Genomic DNA, 12,158 nt, shown 5'->3' with positions numbered 1-12,158 from the left:
GCAGCGGCAGGCGGGGAACCTTGGCTTCCTCCATCACTGGAGCAAGCAAGCCTCCTGTTCACTTCAGCTGCCTGGCTGCCAGCCGCCATCTTGGTTGGCAGTTAATTTGCATATCACCCTGATTAGCCAATGGGAAGCATGTCAGAGGTACGGTTAATTACCATGTTTGTCTATTATTAGATAGGATAGCTCACATACCACCTTCCCTCATATATTCACTGACTGAGAAATGCCTGAATAGACAGTATCCTGGGATTCCTTCTAATGTTAAAATTTCAAGATGCTAGGGCACTTCAACAATGTAAGATAACATTAAATTATTATAAGTCTAAAGTCTAAGGCTATAATTCTTCACATCTTTTAATGTGGGAAAAAATACATGGTGCTTTCTTGAAAAATATCTGTAAAAATTTTAAGAATAATTTTGTTGCAAGATACTACAAATGGCTTACTTGTAAAAAGACTTGTGGAAAATCATTCAGGACTGACTCAAGTAATTCAAGGCCAAATGTTCGAGTCATTTCTGTCATGCCTACTAGCCAGTAAGGAGCATCAGCATTAACCAATTGACAAAGATCCTAGAAAAATAAGTCAAACAATAAATAAAAAATAAATAAAACATTCATATGCTGGAATAAAAGGTGTGGTTTTTTTTCAAAACTCAATGTTCATAAAATTTTTAAGAATTTCTTCTTATACTGTAGTTGTTTTCACTCCTTAGAAACCAAACATTGGTAATTCAAATTTTGACAAATTGTATACAATTATATAGGTAAACTTTTAAAGAATCATATAACTATTGACAATAAAATACACAGATAAATGAGTGATACAACTATCGACTATATAGAGTACACAGATTAATGAATCATAACTATCAACACTATACAGAGTACACAGATAAATTATTAATCTAACGTTCTTTTAACGAAAATTCACCTAAAATAACCATTTGATCACAAACTTAATAAAATTTTCAGTACAAATAAATTGTATTTTACTTAAAAGATTTAGTCACAACAAATAATGTAAAAATCAGGTATTTTTATACAAATTATAGTAAGTATACCAATTATTATTTCAATTTTCCTGTTAAAAGAAATTATTTTATGACTAGTAATCCTTAAGTTGCCTCTTTTATACAAATTATAGTAAGTATACCAATTATTATTTAAATTTTCCTGTTAAAAGAAATTATTTTATATGACTAGTAATCCTTAAGTTGCCTCTTTTATAGTTGTGCATTTAACTCATTTTATTTCCTTAAAACATAACATTTTATCATATTAATTAGCTTCTTAATGTTTTAGAACTTTTTTGAAACACTATAAAATTTGACAATCTTAAAAATGGACACTTAAAAAAATAAATCACATAAAATTCAAAACTATATATGATAATAAAAATTATTTTTATTCACTGAAATACCTGGAAAAGCATATATGCATCTTTAGCACAAGGCTTGAGAGTACTGACAGATCTTCTGTTACTATTGGCTTGAACCAGTGCTGGTTGTTCTATAATATCTGCAATCAAAATAAGGTAAGTTTTAGGAGTTCATAATGACCTTTATATAAATCAAACACTGCATACTATTTAAAAGGCATGCTTAAAATAAATGCTTGTTTATAGAATTATAAACTTTAATTATAAGTTCAGGATATGCCTCAAAAATGAAAAAAAATTGGTAATCTATTTTATACAAAATGTCATATCACTATTCACTGACTTATATTCATTTTAACAAGTTTAGTATCTTTACCCACACATTTGATTTTCCACGTCTCCCATTATCTAGCCCTTTTATTTCATGAATCTGAAATTCACATGATCTTTAAATGTGCCTTTAAATATTAAATAAACATATAAAAGTTTACCACCATAGTTAATTCCTTTATCATCTTAGCATCTTTAAGAGAAGTAACTGCTTGATCTGCCACAATTACTATGTCAGTTGTAGGTACGGTATCAACTTGCTAAGAGTCAGCTAGATTGGTGCTTCCCAACTCAGCACTTCTTTGAATACTAATAAAACATTATTCACTGTAAATTGACAGTCTGTTTTGAATAAATGTTGACTTAATGACTACTTGAAAAGAAAGAGGTTCTAAGTGTGTTCTACCTTATTAGAAAGTATTAAATGAGAGAGCAGTCTTTAGTGATGCACAGTTAAAATTCCCAATCTAGGAATTATATTGAGGTTATGAATATATAAAACATTCAAATTGGAGAACTGCCCTGTTTTATCCTCTAAGTTTAATTTCCTAATATTTCAAACTGCTAGAATTCCAACTGCATTTCCCATAGGAAAAATGCAGAAAAATCAATATACTAAAGTCAGTGGAAATATTCTAATAAAACAACAGATTCAGAATGCCTAAAACTAAATGTGAAAAATCTGACCAATGGTTAATTTCAGGTTAAGTGAAATAATTATTGGAGTAGGCAGTACTCCAATAATTTTTACCAGTATTAACAAAAGAATATCAAATAAAATGAAAGACTGCATGATATCAAAAGTTTAAGAAAAAAACTATATAAAGGAAAAAGTAGTTTAATCTTTTGCTTCCTGACTATATAAATCAAAAAGATTGCTCATGATGGTAGCACCTTATAATCTTTTCAGCTAACCATGAAAAAAAATTTGTTTTATATCTACGAAGGATAATAAATGAGGAAAAAAACATAATTTCTATAGTTAAAAGTTATCAAATTATAAAACTGTAAACAAACAGATTATCTGCCAGCTCTCTGAAAAGACATGTTTTTAAGTTTTTAGGAAACTTTTTAAATTAAAAAAAAAGAAGTCAAAAATTACAATATATTTGATAAAAATAGAGGAAGATTAATCTTTACATTATATAAATATTCCTTAACACATATTAATAGGCAAGGGCAAAAATTCACATGAGGGAAGCACACTCTTGGGAACTGACACTAAAGAAATAATTCAAATGGAAAAAATTTATGTATAAAGACACTCAAAACAATACCAAAATTTAGAACACAATGTTAAGGGTACAATAGGAGACTAGTTCATTAAATTATAGAATAACAACAAAGTATAATTACAAATATAAATGAAAATAGTTGATTTCTAGGATGATAAAATTATGGGAGATTTATTTTTTGAATTTCTATTATCAATATAATAATATTGCTAAGATAAATATATTTTTTAAAGTATTCTTGTTTTTAGATAGCCTACATTTACAGGAAAAAGGCTGAAAATCAATAAATGAGAAATCATGGATATAAGAATCATCCACTGTCAAAAGTAAACAACTTTTGTCACTTTACCTCTGTGTCGTTCATCTTCAGCAACCATCCTCTCAAAAACAACAGTAACAACTTGTCGCACTGTAGCAGCAGCTGTATTATTGGTAATATTATCTTTTGTGAAATGTAGTCGAAAACAAAGAACAATTGCCTAAAAAAAAACAATTTTCATTTAGTGTGAAATAAGACTGAAGAACGTGACTACTCCACTTTATCTGATGTAACCCAAAATTAAATAATTTATGTCTGGCTGTCTCAATCACAGATACTAAAAGCTCTACCCTTTCATACAATAAATCTACAGAAATTCTTATATTTTGAAAAAATTCAGCCTCTTAGTAAATGTATAGTCACATAAACTTAGCTTAAGGTTATGTGTAATACATATTTTACAATTTGGTTCTTTTAACATGTACATAATAAGGTGCTGTGTTTTATTACCCCAGAATGACTTGCTTTACAAATAACATGTACTCAAAGTTTGTTAAATCATCTGTAGAAATGTTAAATAAACTTGTTAAACATATAAAAAGATAAAATTATAATTTTTAAAAGTAGTCCTTTAAAATCAACTTTATTAAATTGTAATTTATATGTAAAAAACTGTATCCCTTCTAAAACTTATATTTGATGAGTTCTGAATCTTTATTCACTCATGAAGCTACTGTCACAATTGAGATACAAGAAACTTCCATCACCCTAAAAGTTTCCTTGTGCTCTTTTACAATCCATTTTTCCCTCTGCCCTTGGCCCCAGGCAACTACCCATCTGCTTTTTTAAGTACTGATCAGCTGGCATTTTTTACAAATATACTTATTTATGTCTGGTTTCTTTCACTTGCAATACTTCAAGTGATATTCATTCATGTTGTTTTTTGTATCAATAGTTTATACTTTTTTTATTCTTTTTTTTATCCTCACCCTAGGACATTTTTCACTGATTTTTAGTGAGCAGAAGAAAGGCAGAAGGAGAGGGGGAAGGGAAAGGGAGAGAAGAGATCAATCAGTTGCCTTCCGCAAACTCCACTACTGGGGATCGAACCTGTAACCAAGGTATGTGGTATATGCCCTGCAACCTTTCAGTGTACAAGACAATGTTCCTACCAACTGAGCCACATGGGCTAGAGCTTTACTTTTTTATTCTTGAGTAGCATTCCATGGCATGGGTTTATCCATTCTTTTTTATTTTTTCTTTTAGTATGTTTCTACTGATTTTTTAGAGAGAGAAAAAGAGGGGGATAGAGAGAGAGAGAGAAGCACTGATTGGCTGTCTCCTGCACAACCCCAATGGGGCTTGAGCCCACAACCCAGACCTGGAATTGAACCAGCAACCTCCTGGTTCATAGGCTGATGCTCAGCCACTGAGCCACACTAGCCTGGCTGGGTTTATCCATTCACCTGCTGATGGACACTTGAGATGTTTTCAGTTTTGGGCTATGTGAATAAAGCTGCTATGAAAATTCATATATGAGGACACATGTTTATATTTACCTTGGTTAAATAAATACCTAGAAGTGAAATGGCTGGATCATATGGTAAGTATAGGTTAAACCTTTTAAGAAACTGCTAGTTTTCCAAAGTAGTTTTATAATTTCTTATTCCCTTCAGCAGTATATGTGAGTTCAGAACTATTCCACATCCTCAACACCTGATATGGTCAGTCTTTTTAAACTTTAGCTATTCTAATGGATGTGTAATGATATCTATCCTTATGGTTTTAATTTGCTTTTTCCCTGATACCTGTTGAGGCTGAGCCAATTTCCATGTACTCAATAGCCATTTGAATATCTTATACTGTGAAGTTTATGCTGAAATCATCTGTCCATTTTGGGGGGTTGTCTTTCAAATGAGTTATAAGAATTTTTCATAAACTCTAGATAAAACTCCTATCAGATATTTTTTAAATATTTTCCCCATTCTGTGGCTCTTTTTATGATTTATGGATTTTTTGCCCTACCTAAGAAATGTCTGTCTACCCATGGTAGATTTTCTCCTATGTGTTCTTTTATAAGTTTCAGTTTTAAAAGACACATTTTTGGCCCTGGTTGGTGTGGCTCAGTTGGTTGAGCATCATCCCATGCACAGAAAGGTTGCCAGTTCAACTCCTGGTCAGGGCACATGCCCAGGTTGTGGGTTCAGTCCCAGTTAGGGGTGCATGCAGAAGGCAACCAATGTTTCTCTCTCTCATCAATGTTTCTCTCTCTCTCTCCCCCCCCCCTTCCTCTCTCTCTAAAATCAATAAAAACATACTTAGACAGACAAGCAAAAAAAGAAACATTTTTGAAGACATGATCATTTAAATTCTATATATTATCATATTAATTATATTAAATGTTTTAAGGAAATAATTAAGCCTTTATACCACTATTACTCTTTACATTTCAAATGTATAGAATTTTTTTACTTCATTTTTATCACAAAATATTACATTCCCAAAGTAACCATATTAAAATTAATCTAATATTTATTTATAAAACTATAATCAGTTCTTATTGTTTTGGTAGGTCAAATAATAATCTTTTATAAAATTTTTAAAATTATATATATATATATATACACACACACACACACACACACATACACACACAATAATTTGATAGCTAGAAACCAAGAAGACTTACATACAACAAAAGTACATACAAGATGGGGCAAATATATATATATAGTTGTTCATGTGGACAATAACACAGTAATTAATAAATGATAATACAAGAATGAACTCTGTGTTTTGCATTCTCACAACTATAAACATACTTTAGCCGATCCCTTTATAAAAATACATAAAATATTTTATAAAGCAGGTATGAGATTAAAAGAATAAGCTATTTGCAATTAAGTAAAATTTCATTATAAGAACATCAAAAGTAACTAGAAAAGATACTCTCAAGAGACAGTATACTTTCCTACTTTATAAGCTGTCCATCCTTAAAGGCATGCTAATTATAATAGAACTATTAGTAAAAGTCCAACAAATTTCTTAAACAATAAGCCATTAATTAATGACTGTTCTTTATATTACTCTCTGTTCTTAAGAAATATTTCATAGTTTCTTTTAATATTTAATAATTAAAAGGAAACTTTTTGGAGAGTGAAATAAATAATAGAGTAACTATTATATATTCCAAAGAGGGTGGGAGTTGTAAGAAATGAGAAATACTTATCGTACATGCAACCTTATCTAATTTAAATGCCAAAAGGACGCCTTTTCAGCTATTTAATGGACAGGCTTAAATTATCTGGCTTACATATCACATACAGGTGAAATTATTTTTAAAAGGGGATAAGGGAGAGCTATCAGAGGAATACTCAAGGCAGTTGTGGAGAACACTGATACCTCAAAATACATTTTTTTCTCTTACTTTCCTCTTCCTCTATTAGTATTCCTTTGCTACTTTTCTTTTTCCATTTCCTATTCATAACTAACTCTGTCAGCTATACCCAAAGGGATTTGCTTCATAATCCTAAACTGATTTCAATTTAACTCTGAGGAAAATATGGCACCAATGGTTTTTAACCTACAATATCCATTATCACAATATCTATAGGGAAGTTACCTTTGGTTCAAATCAGGCTTTCTCTTTCCAACAGCTTATTCAAATACTGTCTCAAGCCCTTATGAACTTTGTCAAAACAGGTTTCCTACCTTAGAGAGTGCCTCATCATGAACTACTGTATTGGTTGTTAAAAGAACAAGAACTGTTTGAAGTAGCTTAAGTTCTTCAAGACTATTTTCCATTAGCTGCCAAAGCATGTTAATTATATTTCCAGCTGCAGTCTGTAAAGTAATCATTTTAATTATTGTCAACAATAAAATATAAGTGCTTAAGTCCCTAAATAAAAAAAGTATACAAATATTACCTCACTTGGAGAAAATTTCTTGATCACAATAACAAAACCTGTGTTTTAGCTATATAGATCCAAACACGTCTCTCAACTAATTTGAGACTTACATCCAATTAAATTTCTTCTAAAAAATGAATTTCTTTAAAATACAGTGGGGCCTTGACTTACGAGTTTAATTCGTTCCGAGACCGAGCTCGTTAAGGAGCTTGTTAACTCAAATTACTCTATCAACTCAATGCAAAATATCGGCCGAGAGACAGCTGGTATCTCAAAAACTCGTTAGTCAGGACACTTGTAAGTCAAGGCCCCACTGTACACCATTTCAATATTTGCAACTAACAACATGCAATTCTGAAATACGTAGTCAAAATCAAAGCTTATGTCTACAATAATATTTCATTTGGACATTGATGAATATGGACATATGCAAATTCCCTACGTGTCTGCTGTTTCTTATCTATATATGTAAAAGCCTAAGCAACCGGTAGCTGACGTGCACTGACCACCAGGGGGCAGACGCTCAACGCACAGGCATGGAAACATGGAACAGACTGATGAACCTCAGAGGAAAGGGGGGGGGGGGGAGGGTGGGAAGAGATTAACCAAAGATCTTATATGCATACTAGAGGCTCGGTGCATGGATTCTTGCACCGATGGGGTCCCTCGGCCTGGCCTACAGGGATCGGGCCAAAACCAGCAGTCCGACATCCCCTGAGGGGTCCTGGATTGCGAGAGGGTGCAGGCCAGGCCGAGGGACTCCACTGGTGCATGAATCTGTGCACTGGGCCTCTAGTGTTATCTATAGTATGTTATAGAAAAAATTAAAATTCAACTTCAATTAACAACATCTTTATAATCTCAATTTTTTTTTATTCTGACAGTTTGAATGCTATACTAAAGACAAAAGAATTTACCACTTCTATTAAAATACTTTAAATAGTACAAAGTTAAGGTTAATAGCATTATATTTAAACGAGGATGTAGATTCATAATGATGAAATGTTGTTCCTTGTTTTACCATCATAAGATTAGATACAGACATTTAATTAATGAACAACAAATTTCACTTCAGATAATTTAGGATGATTTAAATCCAGAGACATAAATTTTCCATAACAATGTCTCAAAACATTTATATGTATTCTTAAAAGATGACAATAAAGCTCTCATGCAGTAAATATCCTGCCATACAAGAGGCTACCCCTAACTCATCTGAACATTTCTAATTATTAAATACTAGAGGCCTGTTGCACAATTAAACAATTAAAGTTCCTAGTACTTTTTTAACGTATGGTACTGCGTAAAACATTTTCCTCTATGAAGAGGGACCAAACAAAATTTACATAAGTATCTAGATTCGCACCTTTTTCCATGGGCGTGAAAAACGAGAAAACTCATAAGCGGTCCTTAACAGATGGCGCGCGAAACACGAGAAAACTCGTGAGCGGTACAAAAGGTGTTAAAAAAATGTTTATGACCTGCCGCTTCGTGCCTACGTATGCAAATTAACCGCCATCTTTGTTTGGCGGTTAATGTGCATATCTCGCTGATTAGCCAATGGGAGGTGTAGCGAAGGTACTGTCAATTACCATGTTTGTCTATTATTAGATAGGATTGTTCAAGCAAATAAGTTTCAATAGTAACAAGCTGCATTTATAATTTTTAGAATGTTAGCATGTGTTTCTCATTTGGTATCACAATAATCAAATAGAGTTTATATGGCATGACTTGGCCCAAGCAACAAGTATGTGCTACAGCCAGAATTCGAAAATGTCTTCTAACTCCCGGTTCCACTATTTTTTCCACATTATGTTGCCCCTATTTAAAGTAAACAGGACTTGATACAAATAGAAGGAAAAGAGTTAAAAGTATCTAAGAAGAACCAATGATCTGCACTTTAAAGTTGTCTGCCTTAAGCCTTCAGATAAATGTAGGAAAGGAATCCTGTCTTCATAGAAGGAAAAACAATGTATTTTTATAGAATGGCTAATGACAATGGTTTTAAGACATATCCATAATCTCTCAAGAGTGTAAATCAGTGCCAATTATAAACTATGATACAGTGCTAACTAATCACTTAAATTTTTCCTTACAATTTAGGCCTGGCTGGTGGTCAGGGCTGATCAGGGCCTTCCTTCCCCCAGCTGGCAGCTGCAGGCCGGGACCTTCCTTCATCCCACACCACCCCCTGGTGGTCACTGCACGTCATAGTGAGCGGTCAAACTCCCAGTCAATCGAACTTCCAAGGGACAATTTGCATATTAGCATTTTATTATACAGGATATTCTCTTCAGTAATATGAAAATATGCGTAGTTCTCTGGGACTACTTATACTATAAATGACTTGAAAAATGCACTTACATTTTTATTATTTATGAGTACTTAATAATGAAATAATTTGCTAATCTTTTAAAATTCAGCCATGTCCTTCAAGCACATTGGTAGTCATAAAACTGTTTTACATTAAATATCAGGTATGTTTCATTCTCCCCTTGTGAAAACTGCTTTGATTCTTAGGTGCATAGTTCAGATAAAATCTTCACATTACCTCAGATACAACTTCATGTGACATGAGTCTCTGAATGGCGGCCAAACATAGCTGAGTGATCTTCGGTTCCTTGGTTCCACAACCCATTAGAAAAGGTTGAACAACCTCTGAGCTGTTCTCTTTTAATGCTTTATTTAGAACACATATAAAATAAATTATTAAATCTAATTCATAAATAGCAATACATTTTATATAATTACAACCAGTAATGACGATTTAAAAACTTTATGTAAAATTAACACCAAAATAAAAACCAAGTATAAGAGTTAAAACACTTCAAATAGATGTTATAAATTCATATCTAAACTACATCCCTTAACTATAGCTTTGCCATGCCTTTCTCCTGACACTCTATCGCTGGTCCTTCTTATGGTACTATACTCTTTAAGGTCAACTTCTCAGAAGTTTATCCTGCCTCAGAGAAGCATACCATTTCTTCAATAGTGCAGAAGGGAAAACATGAATAAAAATTCATATCACAGAGCAGAAAAAGTAATTTGAAATAGTATATATATCATTCTACCATACTTCTGAATGTTCAGAAACTCTCTGTAATTATATTATACTAGAGGCCCAGTGCACAAAATTCATGCACGGGGAGGGGCGAGTTCCTCAGCCTGGCCTGCACCATCTCACAATCCAGGACCCCTCAGGGGAGTCAGACATCCCTCTCGAAATCCAGAACCGCTGGCTCCTAACCGCTCACCTGCCTGCCTGCCTGATCGCCCCTAGTCACTATGCCTGCCTACCTGATCACCCTTAACTACTCGCCTGCCTGATTGCCCCTAACCACTCTGCATGCCTGTCTGATCCTCCCTAACCACTCACCTGCCTGCCTGATCGCCCCTAACTACCCCTGTCTGCTTGCCTGATCACCCCTAACCACCTCTGCCTACCTGACTGCCCCAATTGCTCACCTGCCTACCTGATTGCCCCTAACCACTCACCTGTCTGCCTGATCACCCATAACCACTCACCTGCCTGCTTCATCACCCCTACCACTCGCCTACCTGCCTCATCACCCCTACCACTCTGCCTGCCTGCCTGTTTGATTGCCCCTAACTGCTTGCCTGCCTGCTTGATCACCCCTAACTGCTCACCTGCCTGCCTGATTGCCCCTAACCACTCACCTGCCTACCTGATCACCCCTAACCACTCTGCCTGCCTGCCTGATTGCCCCTAACCATTCGCCTGCCTGCCTGATCGCCCCTAACCACTCTGCCTGACTGCCTGTTCCTCCCTAACTGCTTGCCTGCCTGCCTGCCTGATCATCCCTAACCCCTCTGCCTGCCTGCCTGATTCTCCCTAACTGCTCACCTGCCTGCCTGATCGCCCCTATCTGCCTCTGCCTCAGCCATGGCTTTGTCTGGAAAGATGTCCAGAATGACGTCCAGAAGGTTGTTCGGCTGTCCAGTCTAATTAGCATATTACACTTTTCTTATTATAGGTGCCTTGCATTTCCATAGCCTAATTTTTCTTTAAGAGATAAGCTCATTAAAAACAGTAACATTACTCCTCTTATTAATGAAACATTACTTTAAATTGGATGCACATGGTATAATTCCAAATCTTAATTTAACTCTTTCTACCAAGCCAATTCCTTCAGAAGTTTTAAAGTGGCAGCAAAAATGTAAAAGGTTAGAATATGTGTAAACTGAATTATATATAATTAAATTTATAAAATGAAATTAAATCAATACCCATTGAATGGCTACACAAATATAAGACAGGTTTGTCATTCTCCGGGAATTTGAATAAATAACATGGAATTATGAATCAAGAACATATTAAACTTATGTGTTTGGTATATGCTTTCAAAGGTACTATACACATCAATTATGTTAGAGGTTAAAACATAATAAAGACATACTAATCTGAATTTTAACAAGTTTTGCCAAAGAAGTTATGAGAAAGTCATCCAGAAAAACCACTATAAGAATAAAACCAATGTTAACATGAATTTTATTTAAATCTCTACCTTTATGCTCCCAAAACTCACTTTATGGTATGGTAAATAAAGACTACAATTTCTTACACCATGATCTGTAAAGCCCCTCCGTATGCCAGAATAAATTGGCGAGTTACAACAGCTAAGAGATGGCAAAAATGACTTGCGAAGAACAGTTTCCAAAAGGGTTCCCTTGCCTTATTTCCTTGCTTTCTTGAGCATAAAGATTTTGATTTAAATCCAGAGACATAAATTTTCCATAACAATGTCTCAAAACATTTATATGAATTCTTAAAAGATGACAATAAAGCTCTCATGCAATAAATATCCTGCCATATAAGAGGGTACCCCTAACACATCTGAACATTTCTAAGTATTAAATACTAGAGGCCTGTTGCACGAAAAGATTCGTGCAATAGGCCTTCCCTTCCCCTGGCTGCCGGCACCGGTTTTCTTCCGGCACCCGGGACCCAGGCCTTCGCTCCGGCTGGGGCTGCTTTCAGCCTTCACGCCGCCTTCAAGCCTTCGCTGCTCTGGCCGG

At 34.4% G+C, this 12,158-nt stretch overlaps 1 protein-coding gene across 11 annotated transcripts in view; it reads right to left on the bottom strand.

The window, feature by feature from the left end:
* Positions 1–12,158, bottom strand: part of MON2 (MON2 homolog, regulator of endosome-to-Golgi trafficking) — a 124,109-nt gene that overhangs the window by 89,404 nt on the left and 22,547 nt on the right. For 10 of the 11 annotated variants that reach the window (XM_005871676.2, XM_005871678.2, XM_005871677.2 and 7 more), the window contains 5 exons: positions 9,670–9,797; positions 6,922–7,053; positions 3,301–3,430; positions 1,429–1,526; positions 453–578 (listed from right to left, as the gene is read on the bottom strand). In XM_005871676.2, the coding sequence (XP_005871738.1) occupies positions 453–578; positions 1,429–1,526; positions 3,301–3,430; positions 6,922–7,053; positions 9,670–9,797 (614 nt within the window). The remainder of the gene's footprint in view (positions 1–452; positions 579–1,428; positions 1,527–3,300; positions 3,431–6,921; positions 7,054–9,669; positions 9,798–12,158) is intronic. The other variant, XM_014544129.1, reaches the window with a different exon arrangement.

This window comes from Myotis brandtii, unplaced genomic scaffold (genome assembly GCF_000412655.1).
Source record: "Myotis brandtii unplaced genomic scaffold, ASM41265v1 scaffold352, whole genome shotgun sequence".
NCBI lineage: Eukaryota > Metazoa > Chordata > Mammalia > Chiroptera > Vespertilionidae > Myotis > Myotis brandtii.
This window is presented reverse-complemented; position numbering and strand designations above follow the sequence as displayed.